Source organism: Beta vulgaris, chromosome 2 (assembly GCF_026745355.1).
Source record: "Beta vulgaris subsp. vulgaris cultivar EL10 chromosome 2, EL10.2, whole genome shotgun sequence".
Lineage (NCBI taxonomy): Eukaryota > Viridiplantae > Streptophyta > Magnoliopsida > Caryophyllales > Amaranthaceae > Beta > Beta vulgaris.
Window position 1 is genome coordinate 50028107 of NC_079203.1, and position 18297 is coordinate 50046403.

Sequence of the window (18297 nt, forward strand, 5' to 3'; positions counted from 1 at the left end):
TTAGCCACAACCCACCACCCCCCTAACCCTAACCAGCACCAGTGCACCACCATCTGACCCACCACCACCTGACCCATGACCCACCACGACCCCCACCCCCATTTGATTTGCGCACCCCCATCCCTTACCCTTCCCCCAACTGCACCACCACCCCACTCCCCTTTTGCAGTCACCTGACCCCACCCCCACCGGATTTGTGCACCCATCCCTTTCCCTTCCTCCCATTGCACCACCACCCATTCTCTCCCCGCAGTCCCCCTCTCCCCTTCCCCCGCAGCCCCCACCCCTCCCCTCTACAGTACCGAAACCCCCTCCCCTTTCACCGAAACCCAGATTTCGAACCTCAACCTCGATTTTCGAAACCTAGATTTCCGACCCTAAACCCAGATTTTTGAAACCCAAAATTTCGAAACATTTCGACCCTAAACCCAGATTTTTGAAACCCAGATTTTCGAAACCCATATTTTTGAAACATTTCGACCCTAAACCCAGATTTTCGGAGGCAAAAATCGAAAAGGTGGGGGAGAAAATCAATGGCGGAAGGACGGTTGGGTTGGGGGAGAAAATCAAGGGGGGGCGCGGGGTGGGCGGTGGAAGGTTGTTGGGCTACGAGGTTGGGGGCTGGTGAGGCTGCGGGGGGGGGGGAGGGTGGGGATTGCGGTGGTTGTGGGGGACTAGTGGGGCTGCAGTGGTTGTTGTGGGGTTGGGTTTGGGTTGGGTTTGGGGTGTGGGTTTGGGGGTAGGTGGTGTGAGGGGGGGTGTGGGCTGGCTGGTTAGTGAGAGAGTTAGGGTTTACTTAGGGTTGGTGGGGGGGGTGTTTAGGGTTAGGGTTAGTGTTAGGGTATTATATTAGGGGTTAGGGTTAGATTTAGGTTAGTTAATTAGGATAGAGGGGGGGTTTAAGGCTTAATGACTAATGGAGTTTAACGCCGTTAGTCATTAAGGGTAAGTCGATGTATTTTTTGAAAGGTGGGGGCTATATGGTGAATTTCAATAGTTGAAAGGGTATATAGTGCAAAAAAAAAATTTGTCAGGGGTATATGGTGAAAAAATCGATTATATTTTTCATTCGAAACTTTTGCGAGAGCTTTGGGTTGCATTGGAATGAGTTGTGAGCGGTCGTACCTTTGCCATTGCTTTGAAATGTGTTCAACCCAGGTATAACTATAAAGGCTATTATATGACCAATTTTTAACATGAGCATGATTTCAAAATGAATCTTTCTTTATGATACATCACCTGAAGTTTGCTTTACAGAAAAATGTTTAAAAGTGTGTGTTATAGTCATCAAATTTATGGGGTTTGTTATAGGTTACTCCAAAATTACTTAAAATCGCCCTAATGACTATCTAAAAGTACAATGAGACGCTTATTTTTATTTATTTTTTTTGTTTTTACTTCAACTTAAATACTTAATTTCTCCCACCTACCATCCTTAGTTCCTCACCATCAATTCAACTTCTCTCTCATCTTCACCATTAATTCACCTTTCATCACTCAACCACATACAAGAACCACCACCACCTAAACCCAAAAAATTTCGGAGCCGCCCAAAAATCCAAGGCCACACAAGAAGCTTGTCCTCAAGCCTCGTACAACGACGACAATCTTGGGCTACGGAAGAAGCTTGACCTTAAGCGTGCTGTGCTTTACGATGATGATGTTGATGATGCATTTATGCGGGAATTTGAGAGAGATGTAGACCTTATACTTGATGATCGTTGTAATGTCCATAAGGGTAGGGGTGAGCGGTTTATATTTGGCGAGGGGAGTTCATAGAGTGTTAGAGAGTCGAAAGGGGAAGGGGAAGAAGGTCGATCACATGTCTAGTTGTTCTTTATCCCTAGTTTTGGTAGACATGTAGGTATGGTGAGGGGGGGGGGGGGAAAATCGAGAGAGAATTTGTGTACGTATGAAGAAGTGGGCGAGGTCTTTGCCTCCATCGATGCAGGATCCTCTTCGTAGAACGTCTCATATCCCCTTTAATATGTTCACACACATTGATGCACCCTTGATTTCAGCATTTGTCGAGCGGTGGCAGCCTAGTACGAGTTCTTTTCACCTACCGTTTGGGGAGATGACGATCATGTTGCATGATGTGTGGCATTTATTATGTATTCCAGTTGAGAGGTGCATGGTCCATGACACTACTCTGGTGCTCTTAGGGACTGGTTGCAGACTTGATCGGTAGGAAGTTGCAGATTTCTGGAGTCCATTTTGGGAAAATGGTGTTATTGGTGTACAAGGGTAATGATATTCTATTAGATGGAGAGTCCTTTACTTGCCATGTTTACTTGGGGCTCGTCAAAGGAAGAGCGTTCGTGGTGGAGTTCTGAACGAATCAGCCGAGAAACATATTTCATGATCGCGAGATCCCTAGCATGTACCTCGGTCACTAATGACTGGAAGAACTGACGGTCCTGATCGTACTCAAATAGTATCTCAGATGCATCTACCACTTCACTAATGGCTAGTGTCCACCAAACTTCATCAATCTCCCCTTGCGGTATAAGAGAAGCTTCGCTTGCAACAAGAAAAAGGTATGACAAGCACATAAATAACCATGCTTAGTGTAACAGCTCGAAAAATTTTAACCTTAAAAAAAAAAAACAACAAAACAAAACATTTCGATCATTCTTCATGTGCGCACCAATAATATCATATGAGCATATTCGTAATGTTATCATAATTAAAATTTTCTTATGATCACTGAAAGACAAATGAAAGTGTTCAATTACCTATGGTAAAGGGGTAATAAATTTTTCCTAGGAGGATGGAAAGAGTAAATAAATTCTAGAAAAAAAGGGGAACCAAGTTCTATCTTAGATTTGAGACTTTGAAGTAACATCACTTTAGGGCCCATGAATAAAGGAAGAAAATTCTAAAAACACTTGTAATATACCCTACCATGTGTGGGGTATTAGTGTACATCTTTTGGTTGGGCTAGGAAGGGGTTTTTAGGGCCCCAAACATATGATTAAGTGAGTTAGGAGCTGCTGGACAGCAGCCCATAAAATAGAGGATATCTCATTTAATTTTATGAGGAAAGTGAAAATTGAGATCTCCAATGGGTAGGAGACAACCCTAGCTTGCCACCCCAACTTCCAAAGTCCCTAAATTGGACTGAAATAACTTTGTCCACTCTCCCTCTTCCTATTGCATGCAACCCGCCAGAAAAGACTTCTAAATCTGTAAAAGAAAGTTATCACGTATAAAATAAAATATATACTTCCATTTATCCACATATTTGCATAATAATACATACTTTTATCAAAACTCAAATTCCATTATAATAGAGTGACTTCCTTAATTCCCTTTTTGATGGATGAACATCAAGAGTATTTATAACTCAAAATCAATCACATGCAAGTGAAATTTTAACTCAAAATTTAACATGCATGAACTATTTTCATCAATTTGATCCAAAAAAAACATAAGTTATTTCAGTCCAATTTAGGCGGGTTGCATGCAATAGGAAGAGGGAGAGTGGGCAAAGTTATTTCAGTCCAATTTAGGGACTTTGGAAGTTGGGGTGGCAAGCTAGGGTTGTCTCCTACCCATTGGAGATCTCAATTTTCACTTTCCTCATAAAATTAAATGAGATATCCTCTATTTTATGGGCTGCTGTCCAGTAGCTCCTAACTCACTTAATCATATGTTTGGGGCCCTAAAAACCCCTTCCTAGCCCAACCAAAAGATGTACACTAGTACCCCACACATGGTAGGGTATATTACAAGTGTTTTTAGAATTTTCTTCCTTTATTCATGGGCCCTAAAGTGATGTTACTTCAAAGTCTCAAATCTAAGATAAAACTTGGTTCCCCTTTTTTTTCTAGAGTTTATTTACTCCTTCCATCCTCCTAGGAAAAAATTTATTACCCCTTTACCATAGGTAATTGAACACTTTCATTTGTCTTTCAGTGATCATAAGAAAATTTTAATTGTGATAACATTACGAATATGCTCATATGATATTATTGGTGCGCATATGAAGAATGATCGAAATGTTTTGTTGTTTTTTTTTTAAGGTTAAAATTTTTCGAGCTGTTACACTTAGTCTCAACAATACATCCGCATCTACTCCAGTCTCAGTCCATCTCAACTATATTCTTGCAAGCTCTCTCTGAGTTAGCTCCAAACAATTTTGAGAACAAACACCATTCAAGGTGGTATATGGTGGCGGATTGAATTTAGTTCTATGAGTACGACGCGATGATTCCAAGGAGTTCTTTTTATCTCTGTCAACTGCCCCTCAACAAAAGAATCAACTTGCATAAATAGTGTGTCAATTGCCTCAGTTGAAATAGCAATCAAGCTTGCAAGGCCGAATTAAAACTCCCCACTATATTGTTGGTTGTGTTACCAACGTGTCTTACTTTGTTGGTATAACATTGCACAAAATTCTCCGTGTGCACAAAGCCAAGTCCCGCTTGTATAGGTAGTAAAATCAACAGATGTGTTTTTGCCAACTGCACCCCACTCTTCCATCATGTTGGTTACATTTATCTCATATTCAGCCTCGATTTTGGATTACATCACCCTAGCCCAACTTCCTCGTTTGAAACGAACTCCCATCTTCCTATTCCTACCACACTTCTTTGCAACTCATGCCTCCACATCATGATTGATATGCCACGTGCAAACTAGATGAGCAGAGTTGGGAAAACCTCCAAGATATATTTTACCAAAATCAGATCTTGATCAGTCACAATAGTATTAAGAGTCACACTTATGCCAATGAAGTTTTTCAATTTCTCCAACATCCAATGATAGCTTTGAGCATCCTCATGCTGCAATGATTCCCATGCAATAAGAAAATTCTTGTTGGTATGTGTTACTCCAACAATTTTTACCAAAGGATACACGTACTTGTTTGTCTTGTACGTTTAATATGTATAATTTGCGGATACGTACACACTATTTTCACGGACGTCGGGTTTGCAATAAATGTATGGGTCACCCTACTCATCTCGTCCGAATGGATCCAAAACAAAGATTTACTTTCAACCGCCCGATGAAAAAAATGTTGTGCTGCATTTGTGCCTTTTGATCTCGCCTTTTTCAATGCATCTCTATAGTTGTAGACGTGCCTTATGTTAGACTTCAAAGACGAAAGTGAACCATTGATAGCTTTCATGATGTGTCGTGGTTTCACATGGGATGTAGTTAGTTCTCCAACAAACTTTTTGGCGGATTGACTGTGATCGCTGATTTGTCGATCGCCCTCTGGGTATGACATCAGTAGGTGGTTATGAAACCAATGTTCAACCTTAGTCTCGACTACCCATCACCCGTAGTCGTTTTTTGGGACGAGGAACAACCTAAAATTCACACCCACATCTATTTCTCTTGATTTTTCTCCTAATCGTTGTGTTAAAATCATGAGGCTCCTTCTTCTTGCCATGATCACAATCCAAAATTTGATACTTCTTTTTGTAACTTCGTCAAAAAAAACCCAGGGTCAATAATAATATTCCTACACCACAACAATATTCCTACACCACTCAACAGCAGCATCACGAATTTAAAATTGTCGTGATGCTGCTGCCGAGTGGTGTAGGAACATTGTCGTTGACCCTGGGTTTTCTTGACGATTAGTAGTCACCGATATCGACTTTGCAAGAAGTTCGATTTTAAATTCGAGTCCGACTCCGACATCCGCCTATGAAAATCCGAGTATGATCCAATAAAAGCATAACATCAGACTTCGACCCAACTTAAAATTCTAACATATGACTCCGATTCGATCCGACTTTTTTTCCTGGCCATTTTTTTAATAGAAAAATCTTCTTTAAATAATCTTATTGTTACTACTATTTTAATTAATTATACGAAAATCATATATAGTACAAATAATTTAAACATTTAACAATTATTTGTTCGATGGAAAAATCTTAAATAATACAACGATAAAAATACCTCGTCCTTTCGCCAATTGTCCCGTTGGAAATGTAAATGTTTTTTTGGGTTTTGGTATTCGCCCTTCATTTTGAATTGTTACGGGATCCGGCAGACCAGGCCTCCTTCTTTGCCTCGCAGGTTGAGCACTGTCCTGACTGGGGCTGTCCTGACGGAGGCTGTCAGGAGTACGAAGACGGCTGTCAGGAGTAAGAGTGGAGACATGAGTGTAGTCCGAAGTGGAGGCTTGGTGGTCATTTGTGGCTCCTGTGGCGGTTGAAACCCTGAACGTTTCCACCAATCGACGGGAGCTGTCAGGAGTACGAAGACGGTTGTCAGGAGAACGAGTGGAGACATGAAGAGTGTAGTCCGAAGTGGAGGCTTGGTGGTCATTTGTGGCTCTTGTGGCTGTTGGAACCCTGAACATTTGCACCAATCGCCTATCCATATCGCCCCACAGTTGCAACTCCCTCTGATATTGCTTCTTGAAATCAATCGCATGTGGGCCTCTATTGAACTTCTCCTGCAAGTAAGGTAAGAATAGTAGCAATAAGGTGCAAGTCCAATGAACAAACAAAGGAAAAAACATGAAAAGCAGGGTAAAAAATAAATTATCCCCCGAAAGAATGGGGCCTGTTCACATATCAACAACATACAAGATTACAGAGCTAATATGCACTAAAAAAAGAGGAAAGTGTTAGATGCGCTTAACTCATACTATGTAAAGCTGATAGTGGTGTTAGTAACTTACTGACTATAACCATAATATCTCCTAACAAGTAAACTATTAAACAGATAAGTACCAGATGCTTCAATTACATGCTGCAATATCAAACAGAGATCAGGCTGCTAATTAAAACAGAGAGCATGTTGTCTAGTAAGGAGTATAAACAGAGACTAAAAAGTAGAACACCCTACAGATTATAGGAACACCAACATACAGCAAAATCAAACAAAAGCAATGAGGAATCACTAAGCAGCAAGGCCTATATGCCTGACGAAAGCAACAAGCCTCGTTAGACAAACAACACTTGGCTGTCCATAGCTACTTCTAGAAGGAAGAGTCTTTAAAGCTGTTGTAATCTAAGTTCATACTTTGCAGGTCAGTAGCAAATCAGCTCAACCACCCAACTTTGAACCTAGTTCATACTACCTCAGACTCGTTTATTGGACTCTAAAATAACAAAACAGCTAAATTACATTGCAATCTAGCATTCTAAGCTAAAATAACAGAATTAAAGCTTGAACTTGACCCTTCGAATTGGGCTCTAACTTCACAGGATCACCAGGTTGGTCCGAAGCTAAAATAACAGCATTGAATCCATATCAGATATGCATAAAAAACTACAAATTCAAGCACCTTTATAGGCTTATCAATTATCCAATATTATTTCTAAAGTGGACAGATGTGAGAATTTCTTCACCTTTATAGGCTTGAGCTCAGATTCAGCAGCGTCTATATCAATGTCGCCAAGAGCCTGGAACTGCGCTGCCACTACATGGGGACGATGATAGTGCACGTGCTCGTAGCAAAACAAAGGTCCGACGAACGTACAACATCTAATCTGGTCATGGAGGTGGTCTGGCAACAACTCTGGGGTGTACGGTTGCCAAATTATATCCTGTCCAATAGAAAATAAACATCATTTAGTTAGGTATATCCTACTGTGTATGCTATTTGGAAAGCTCGAAACAACCTTCTATGGAATGGAGCTCAATGTGATACTACTGTCATTATTAGTCCCGGGAAGGTATCATGAATTGGCTTAATGTGAAATACCACTGCCTGCAGGTTTATCTACACAACTTGATAAAAGGTATCGAATTTCTCAATTCCAATTTGGAGTAATCAGTGCAATTCAAGCTACTGTGTATGGCTATTTGTGTATGCTATTTGGAAAGCTCGAAACAACCTTCTATGGAATGGAGCTCAATGTGATACTACTGTCATTATTAGTCAAATTAAATAAAACACTGTATATTTCACAACAAAATCAGACAATCCTAAACAAAAATCAATATTGACCCAACGACGACCCTAATGATGATTTATAATCTATAAACGAAACAAAAATCATACCACATCTGTCGATTCAAGTCGTGTGCCTAGTTGCCCCAACTTCCTCCCTAAGTTGTGACGCTCCATGGCATAGTGGTTTCCTCCGATCTTTTTGGACAATTCCTTCACCAAAGAAGCCAAAGTATAGGGCGCCACTTGAAACTCAAACTCAATTTCAAAAATGTCCGAGAGGTTGAAACGGCAACAGAAAAACACCTAAGGTGGAAAAAAAGTTAGTTAAAGACTAAACAAAAAAAGGATGAGCAAAAGAAAAAAAAAAAAAAAAAAAAAAAACTTACCAAGACTAGCCACATAAAACCTACACTCCCTTTCCCCATTTTGTATCGTCTCAGACCCTCGTACACGGCTGATAAAAGGGCTGCACCCCACGCATATGAATCCACCTCGTCCAATTTTTCAACAAATTGGACATAAGAAGTCGCAATAGGCCCTTTCGAATCGGAAACGATCATGCAATTAATAATAAAAAACAATATTGCCTTTATCCGCACATCAGTAGTCCTAGAATTAGACTTATCATAACAGATCTCCTTGAGTTCTGACATAGTCATAGTTTTTCTCTCCACAACCTCACCAAACACCCTACGGAAGGCATCAAAATCCTTGTTCTTCTCCGGGACAATTGGTTTGCCCTTAATGGGCAAACCGGTCAAGTACAGAACATCTTCAAGGGTGATGTTCAAGCACTGACCACCACATACTCTAAAGCAAAAAATCCCATCTTGCCCATTATCGTTATAATACGTCATAAACTTGTCAAATAAGCTAGTAGGGAAGTCAAGTTGCTCGGGCAACTCATAGACTTTAAGCAACCGCAACAGGGAGCTTCCATTTCCATTAGAATTAATTATCCGATTGATTTCCTCCTTCATATTAGGGTCCAACTCCAACCAAAGTTCGCTCATGGTATTCAGCTTTGAACTCCCTTTCGTCCCTTTCGTCATGGTATGCTCAGAGAACTAAACAAAAAAAATTTCAAAATATTCAAAATCAAGCAATATTCAAAATATTCAAAATCACATAAAAAAATATTCAAAATATTCAAAGAAAGAGAAAAGGGCTGTTATAACAGTATGCAATTAATATCAAGAGAAAACAGAAGAAGACACATTTTCAAAAGAGACACATCAATGGGATTGGCACAAAAACAAAGTGATTACTCAAAATTCAAAATTCTGTACAATACATGAATTCTATGCAAATGCTATTGCAGAAGTACAATTCTGTACAATTTGGTAAGAAACTCAAGAAAGAAAATCAATTAGCGTACTAATGCTTTCTTTTCTCTCAATTGCCCAATATTTCTATTGCTAACTCCTAACCTAAGTGAATCTACATTAATACATGATTTTGATCAACATCTAGTGTGTTTAAGCCACAAAGTTAGCAACAGGTGGTAGACCTACTCATAAATCAATCATGGTCCTTGCAACAGGTGGTAGCAACCTCACAAATTAAAACACATTAGACGTCAAACTAATAGTAGACCTACCATAGCTAATGAGATCAGTAGACCAATAAAGCAACCAATTGAATTACGAAAGGTGAGTGATATCTTATCCATCTTTATATTGCATAGAGTTAAGCCTAGCAGGTCACTTGAAAAAATATTCATCAATGCATATGTGCAGACTATCACAATCAATATAATCACCATAAATGCAATCGTGTTACAATCAATGACATCAAAAACAACTTGCAGCTCAGTATTGTGTCCAGACTATTTGGACCAAACTTCTGTTGGCCTTGAGTCCTTGACGTAGTCCATTTTAATAATTAAACAAAGTTGGTATTTTGGTGATTATCTGACATAAAAAACTTACATGGCTTGAGGTGCATTACATTAATAATACTAAGATTAATGGGAGCAGTGGCGGACCCAGGATTTATTTCATGGTGTGTCACCATCGCGTGTAACAAATTTTTTATTCCCTTTTTCTCCCAAATGCTTTTTATATATATATATATATATATATATATATATAATATATATATATATATATATATATATATATATATATATATATATATATATATATTATATATATATATATATATATATATATTATATATATATATATATATATATATATATATATATATATATATATATAAGAGGAGGATTTGGAGTCTATTTCTTATTAAAGAAACAAGAATACAAGTAATGGACAGGTTGAATGAATGGAGCGGCAGTGACAACTCCAACTGGCAGGGACATGCCCAAAGAAAAAATCAAATCAAAAATCACAAATCACAAATAAATTCATACCTAAACCATAAAAACTCCCAAAATTCAGAACAAAAACATGACAAAAAAAAACGTGAAACAATTCATACCCACTTCATAAAAACTCCATCTAAAACAAACAATTGATTAAGCAATAATATGAATCAGTTAGTCGAACTTTAAAAACAAAGCAACAACAATGGAAATTTCTAAGTTTGATAGATTTTATATGATATTTAAGAGCTAATTGAAACCAGTAAAGCACCGCGCCACGCCGCCCGCTTCTCACCGTCCGTCGAAAAACCCACCCTGGTTGAACCCTAGGTTGTACAAATGACGAATGAAGAATTCATGTGAGTTCTCTCAAAAAAGAAAAGAAAAAAACTTATGTGAATTATAAGAAAAGACCGTTACTGTTATATATACTAGTATTAATTAATTTGATAAACTTACTTACCATAATATGCCATCTTCATCAATGAACAAAAAAAATTGTCCATCAACTATTCAATTCATTTTTCTCTCCACCACCTCATTTGATCAAACAATTTTCGTATTCATCCCTTATCAATTCATCCAATTTTCTCTCATATTTTTACCAACCCCACCCCATTCTTTTCTCTCTCCTACTTTTACCAACCCTACCTCATCCTTTTTCTCCTATTTATTTTCAATACTTATTAAAATTAGTTTTCTTTCTATCGTGATTAATAATAACTAGTTTTAAAGCACACACAATGTGTGTGCGATTTATATAAATAAAGTTAGATTTTCTTAATTAAAAGACAAAACAAAAAAATAAAATAATTAGTGATAAAATTTACAGATAAATATGCATGGGTAGTTTTAAAAAAAGTATGTTTTATGGGAAAATTAAGTATCAAGTATATAAAATAAAGGTTTTTTTCTCTCTTTTAAATAAAATTAAATATAAAATAATAAAGTAAAATAAATTTAGATAAAGAAAGGGGTAATTTGGAGTTTAAAAGGTACTATAGATTTGCAATATTTTGCATTTTCTTTGGAGTTTGTTTTCTCTTCATCCTGAGATTTAATTTACAATGTTTAAACATAAATTAAGATTATTATAAATTGATAATAGTAGCCCCTAAATTCAGAATTAAACAAGTAAATTTCTTGCTATCAATTGACATTCTTATTTCTTAATTCAATGAAATCAACCTCAATTCCAATCACACAGTGATACAGAAGAGGAAAAACAAAGTCATACAATTGACATTCTTAATTCAACTAATTCCTAATTCAATCTCAAACACAGACATACAGTTATACAGAGAAGAAAAACAGAGTAAAAAAATATATACAAACATACTGTCTATAATACAAAATTTATATCTAACTCAACAACAATTTAATGTTAAACACCAAATGCAATTAAACAATATACCACCCAACAACAGTACAAGATTATTAGATTGACCTAACCCAAAAGCCCCAAATTTAACAGCAATTTTAATAAATCAATGATTCAAACCCTAATTTCTAATTTATAACATAAAATGAGAATTCAACACCAAACATTGATATATAAGGTAAAATCATATGAGCACTAACTTGAATGAGTGATTGCAGAATTAATTCGCCGGCGCCAGATTTTTATATAGAACCAACGAAGTCTCGAAGTCGACTACAACAGCATGACACCGACTCCCTCGCCGATGGAGTTGCAAGAGCGATGGACGGCAGAACCTGCGCCGGTGGCGATTACAGCAGATCGACGATGGCAAACCAACGAGTTCGAAATTGGGTAATAATTATGTAGAGAGAGAAGTTGAATGATCGAGTAGTTATTAGGAGTAGAGTACCGATGAAATGATCACGCGTATTTAGGTCATCTGGTGAGTGGTGGATGGACTTGGAGTGTCGGCATTGTCAACCTTCAAAGACATGACTTTCCCACACAAGTCTTCAAGTTGGGGATCTATTGTAATCCCTCGCATTTTTAAGGGGATTTATTAAATAAATATATTATTATTTTAATATTAAATAATTATTTTATTAAATAATTATTTGAGGTTTTATTTTTCAAAGGAAATTTATTTATAATGAATTGGTTATTATAATTTTTTTTTCGAGAAAAATGATTCTAATACTAAAAAATTGATAAAATCAGCCAAGGCTTACAGCATAAATAAAATATTTGATTCAAACATTCCACTTTTTGAATAGACACAATTCCTATCCCCTCGTTCCTTTTGCGACCTAGTTTATATGGCAAAAGAATTAAGAGCTAATTGTTCTGATTGCCATAGGAGGGTGCTGGAGGGTGCTTGAGGTGAATCTTTTGAGCAACCCCAAAAAAAGTATTCGTTGAAAAATTGTGGAGAAACCGCACTTTCTCTCTCTCAAATTTCCACACTGCAAATTTTTACTACAAAAATGTCACTTCCAACTTCTGTTCATCCCTCTATTCTTCCTAAATTCCGCAAAATCAACCAAAAAAAAAACCTAATTTCAAATTTCAAATTTCAACTTCATCTAAACAAAACCCATAAAATATCCCCATAAAACTTCAAAAACCCTTGATCAACTTTCTTCTGTTTCCTCAAAATTTCAACAAAAATGGCGGATTTCTCTAAAAAATGTCCACTTCCGCCATTAGTGGAGGAACTAATAAAGCAAATTTGCAGAGAACAATCACAACATGTCCAATTCTTAAATTTGAAGCTTTTTGTCACAAACTGAGTACTTAGAATTTATCTGATACAACTGGAAAACACAGTTTTAAGGTTGTGCACCAGCAAGATACAGTGTCTAGTTTTGGTGGGTAATTGATGGTTGGTTTTGGTGGGTGATTGCGCTTTAATGGCTGTGGGATGGTTTCATTTATGGTAATGGTGGTGGCATGTTTTGTGGGTAGTAATGGTGGCTTTAGTAGTTGGGTGGGTAGTGATAGTGGGGATGGTAGACCTAATACAACAAAAGAATTAAGAATGCGGGGGATTACAATAGATCCCCAACTTGAAGACTTGTGTGGGAAAGTCATGTCTTTGAAGGTTGACAATGCCGACACTCCAAGTCCATCCACCACTCACCAGATGACCTAAATACGCGTGATCATTTCATCGGTACTCTACTCCTAATAACTACTCGATCATTCAACTTCTCTCTCTACATAATAACTACCCAATTTCGAACTCGTTGGTTTACCATGGTCGATCTGCTGCAATCGCCACCGGCGCAGGTTCTGCCGTCCATCGCTCTTGCAACTCCATCGGCGAGGGAGTCGGTGTCATGCTGCTGTAGTCGACTTCGAAACTTCGTTGGTTCTATATAAAAATCTGGCGCCGGCGAATTAATTCTGCAATCACTCATTCAAGTTAGTGCTCATATGATTTTACCTTATATATCAATGTTTGGTGTTGAATTCTCATTTTATGTTATAAATTAGAAATTAGGGTTTGAATCATTGATTTATTAAAATTGCTGTTAAATTTGGGGCTTTTGGGTTAGGTCAATCTAATAATCTTGTACTGTTGTTGGGTGGTATATTGTTTAATTGCATTTGGTGTTTAACATTAAATTGTTGTTGAGTTAGATATAAATTTTGTATTATAGACAGTATGTTTGTATATATTTTTTTACTCTGTTTTTCTTCTCTGTATAACTGTATGTCTGTGTTTGAGATTGAATTAGGAATTAGTTGAATTAAGAATGTCAATTGTATGACTTTGTTTTTCCTCTTCTGTATCACTGTGTGATTGGAATTGAGGTTGATTTCATTGAATTAAGAAATAAGAATGTCAATTGATAGCAAGAAATTTACTTGTTTAATTCTGAATTTAGGGGCTACTATTATCAATTTATAATAATCTTAATTTATGTTTAAACATTGTAAATTAAATCTCAGGATGAAGAGAAAACAAACTCCAAAGAAAATGCAAAATATTGCAAATCTATAGTACCTTTTAAACTCCAAATTACCCCTTTCTTTATCTAAATTTATTTTACTTTATTATTTTATATTTAATTTTATTTAAAAGAGAGAAAAAAACCTTTATTTTATATACTTGATACTTAATTTTCCATAAAACATACTTTTTTTAAAACTACCCATGCATATTTATCTGTAAATTTTATCACTAATTTTTTATTTTTTTGTTTTGTCTTTTAATTAAGAAAATCTAACTTTATTTATATAAATCGCACACACATTGTGTGTGCTTTAAAACTAGTTATTATTAATCACGATAGAAAGAAAACTAATTTTAATAAGTATTGAAAATAAATAGGAGAAAAAGGATGAGGTAGGGTTGGTAAAAGTAGGAGAGAGAAAAGAATGGGGTGGGGTTGGTAAAAGTATGAGAGAAAATTGGATGAATTGATAAGGGATGAATATGAAAATTGTTTGATCAAATGAGGTGGTGGAGAGAAAAATGAATTGAATAGTTGATGGACAATTTTTTTTGTTCATTGATGAAGATGGCATATTATGGTAAGTAAGTTTATCAAATTAATTAATACTAGTATATATAACAGTAACGGTCTTTTCTTATAATTCACATAAGTTTTTTTCTTTTCTTTTTTGAGAGAACTCACATGAATTCTTCATTCGTCATTTGTACAACCTAGGGTTCAACCAGGGTGGGTTTTTCGACGGACGGTGAGAAGCGGGCGGCGTGGCGCGGTGCTTTACTGGTTTCAATTAGCTCTTAAATATCATATAAAATCTATCAAACTTAGAAATTTCCATTGTTGTTGCTTTGTTTTTAAAGTTCGACTAACTGATTCATATTATTGCTTAATCAATTGTTTGTTTTTAGATGGAGTTTTTATGAAGTGGGTATGAATTGTTTCACGTTTTTTTTTGTCATGTTTTTGTTCTGAATTTTGGGAGTTTTTATGGTTTAGGTATGAATTTATTTGTGATTTGTGATTTTTGATTTGATTTTTCTTTGGGCATGTCCCTGCCAGTTGGAGTTGTCACTGCCGCTCCATTCATTCAACCTGTCCATTACTTGTATTCTTGTTTCTTTAATAAGAAATAGACTCCAAATCCTCCTCTTATATAATATATATAATATTATATATATATATATATATAATAATATATATATATATATATATATATATATATATATATATATAACAAAGCATTTGGGAGAAAAAGGGAATAAAAAATTTGTTACACGCGATGGTGACACACCATGAAATAAATCCTGGGTCCGCCACTGCTCCCCATTAATCTTAGTATTATTAATGTAATGCACCTCAAGCCATGTAAGTTTTTATGTCAGATAATCACCAAAATACCAACTTTGTTTAATTATTAAAATGGACTACGTCAAGGACTCAAGGCCAACAGAAGTTTGGTCCAAATAGTCTGGACACAATACTGAGCTGCAAGTTGTTTTTGATGTCATTGATTGTAACACGATTGCATTTATGGTGACTATATTGATTGTGATAGTCTGCACATATGCATTGATGAATATTTTTTCAAGTGACCTGCTAGGCTTAACTCTATGCAATATAAAGATGGATAAGATATCACTCACCTTTCGTAATTCAATTGGTTGCTTTATTGGTCTACTGATCTCATTAGCTATGGTAGGTCTACTATTAGTTTGACGTCTAATGTGTTTTAATTTGTGAGGTTGCTACCACCTGTTGCAAGGACCATGATTGATTTATGAGTAGGTCTACCACCTGTTGCTAACTTTGTGGCTTAACACAACACTAGATGTTGATCAAAATCATGTATTAATGTAGATTCACTTAGGTTAGGAGTTAGCAATAGAAATATTGGGCAATTGAGAGAAAAGAAAGCATTAGTACGCTAATTGATTTTCTTTCTTGAGTTTCTTACCAAATTGTACAGAATTGTACTTCTGCAATAGCATTTGCATAGAATTCATGTATTGTACAGAATTTTGAATTTTGAGTAATCACTTTGTTTTTGTGCCAATCCCATTGATGTGTCTCTTTTGAAAATGTGTCTTCTTCTGTTTTCTCTTGATATTAATTGCATACTGTTATAACAGCCCTTTTCTCTTTCTTTGAATATTTTGAATATTTTTTTATGTGATTTTGAATATTTTGAAATTTTTTTTGTTTAGTTCTCTGAGCATACCATGACGAAAGGGACGAAAGGGAGTTCAAAGCTGAATACCATGAGCGAACTTTGGTTGGAGTTGGACCCTAATATGAAGGAGGAAATCAATCGGATAATTAATTCTAATGGAAATGGAAGCTCCCTGTTGCGGTTGCTTAAAGTCTATGAGTTGCCCGAGCAACTTGACTTCCCTACTAGCTTATTTGACAACTTATGACGTATTATAACGATAATGGGCAAGATGGGATTTTTTGCTTTAGAGTATGTGTGGTCAGTGCTTGAACATCACCCTTGAAGATGTTCTGTACTTGACCGGTTTGCCCATTAAGGGCAAACCAATTGTCCCGGAGAAGAACAAGGATTTTGATGCCTTCCGTAGGGTGTTTGGTGAGGTTGTGGAGAGAAAAACTATGACTATGCCAGAACTCAAGGAGATCTGTTATGATAAGTCTAATTCTAGGACTACTGATGTGCGGATAAAGGCAATATTGTTTTTTATTATTTGCATGATCGTTTCCGATTCGAAAGGGCCTATTGCGACTTCTTATGTCCAATTTGTTGAAAAATTGGACGAGGTGGATTCATATGCGTGGGGTGCAGCCCTTTTATCAGCCGTGTACGAGGGTCTGAGACGATACAAAATGGGGAAAGGGAGTGTAGGTTTTATGTGGCTAGTCTTGGTAAGCAATTTTTTTTTTTTTTTTTTTTTTTTTTTTCTTTTGCTCATCCTTTTTTTTTTAGTCTTTAACTACTTTTTTTCAACCTTAGGTGTTTTTCTGTTGCCGTTTCAACCTCTCGGACATTTTTGAAATTGAGTTTGAGTTTCAAGTGGCGCCCTATACTTTGGCTTCTTTGGTGAAGGAATTATCCAAAAAGATCGGAGGAAACCACTATGCCATGGAGCGTCACAACTTAGGGAGGAAGTTGGGGCAACTAGGCACACGACTTGAATCGACAGATGTGGTATGATTTTTGTTTCGTTTATAGATTATAAATCATCATTAGGGTCGTCGTTGGGTCAATATTGATTTTTGTTTAGGATTGTCTGATTTTGTGTGTGAAATATACAGTGTTTTATTTAATTTGACTAATAATGACAGTAGTATCACATTGAGCTCCATTCCATAGAAGGTTGTTTCGAGCTTTCCAAATAGCATACACAAATAGCCATACACAGTAGCTTGAATTGCACTGATTACTCCAAATTGGAATTGAGAAATTCGATACCTTTTATCAAGTTGTGTAGATAAACCTGCAGGCAGTGGTATTTCACATTAAGCCAATTCATGATACCTTCTCGGGACTAATAATGACAGTAGTATCACATTGAGCTCCATTCCATAAAAGGTTGTTTCGAGCTTTCCAAATAGCATACACAGTAGGATATACCTAACTAAATGATGTTTATTTTCTATTGGACAGGATATAATTTGGCAACCGTACACCCCAGAGTTGTTGCCAGACCACCTCCATGACCAGATTAGATGTTGTACGTTCGTCGGACCTTTGTTTTGCTACGAGCACGTGCACTATCATCGTCCCCATGTAGTGGCAGCGCAGTTCCAGGCTCTTGGCGACATTGATATAGACGCTGCTGAATCTGAGCTCAAGCCTATAAAGGTGAAGAAATTCTCACATCTGTCCACTTTAGAAATAATATTGGATAATTGATAAGCCTATAAAGGTGCTTGAATTTGTAGTTTTTTATGCATATCTGATATGGATTCAATGCTGTTATTTTAGCTTCGGACCAACCTGGTGATCCTGTGAAGTTAGAGCCCAATTCGAAGGGTCAAGTTCAAGCTTTAATTCTGTTATTTTAGCTTAGAATGCTAGATTGCAATGTAATTTAGCTGTTTTGTTATTTTAGAGTCCAATAAACGAGTCTGAGGTAGTATGAACTAGGTTCAAAGTTGGGTGGTTGAGCTGATTTGCTACTGACCTGCAAAGTATGAACTTAGATTACAACAGCTTTAAAGACTCTTCCTTCTAGAAGTAGCTATGGACAGCCAAGTG

At 36.6% G+C, this 18297-nt stretch overlaps 1 protein-coding gene across 1 annotated transcript; it reads right to left on the minus strand.

Moving 5' to 3' along the window:
• Nucleotides 1-2261: 2261 nt before the first annotated feature.
• LOC130590542 (uncharacterized) lies at nt 2262-8933 on the minus strand. The gene is made up of 5 exons (XM_057393040.1): nt 8257-8933; nt 7979-8173; nt 7323-7520; nt 5920-6421; nt 2262-2518 (listed from the first exon to the last, which is right to left on the minus strand). Exons 1-5 carry the CDS (start codon nt 8920-8922, stop codon nt 2262-2264), a joined length of 1818 nt encoding a protein of 605 aa, XP_057249023.1. The 5' UTR covers nt 8923-8933.
• Nucleotides 8934-18297: the final 9364 nt, after the last annotated feature.

Bases quoted from the DNA above. Each gene is read 5' to 3' on its own strand.
- LOC130590542 (XM_057393040.1), bottom strand. From the start codon at position 8,922: ATGACGAAAGGGACGAAAGGGAGTTCAAAGCTGAATACCATGAGCGAA. The intron at 8,174-8,256 runs GTAAGTTTTTTT...TTTCCACCTTAG, and splicing joins GTTTTATGTGGCTAGTCTTG to GTGTTTTTCTGTTGCCGTTT. The intron at 7,521-7,978 runs GTATGATTTTTG...TCTATTGGACAG, and splicing joins GACTTGAATCGACAGATGTG to GATATAATTTGGCAACCGTA.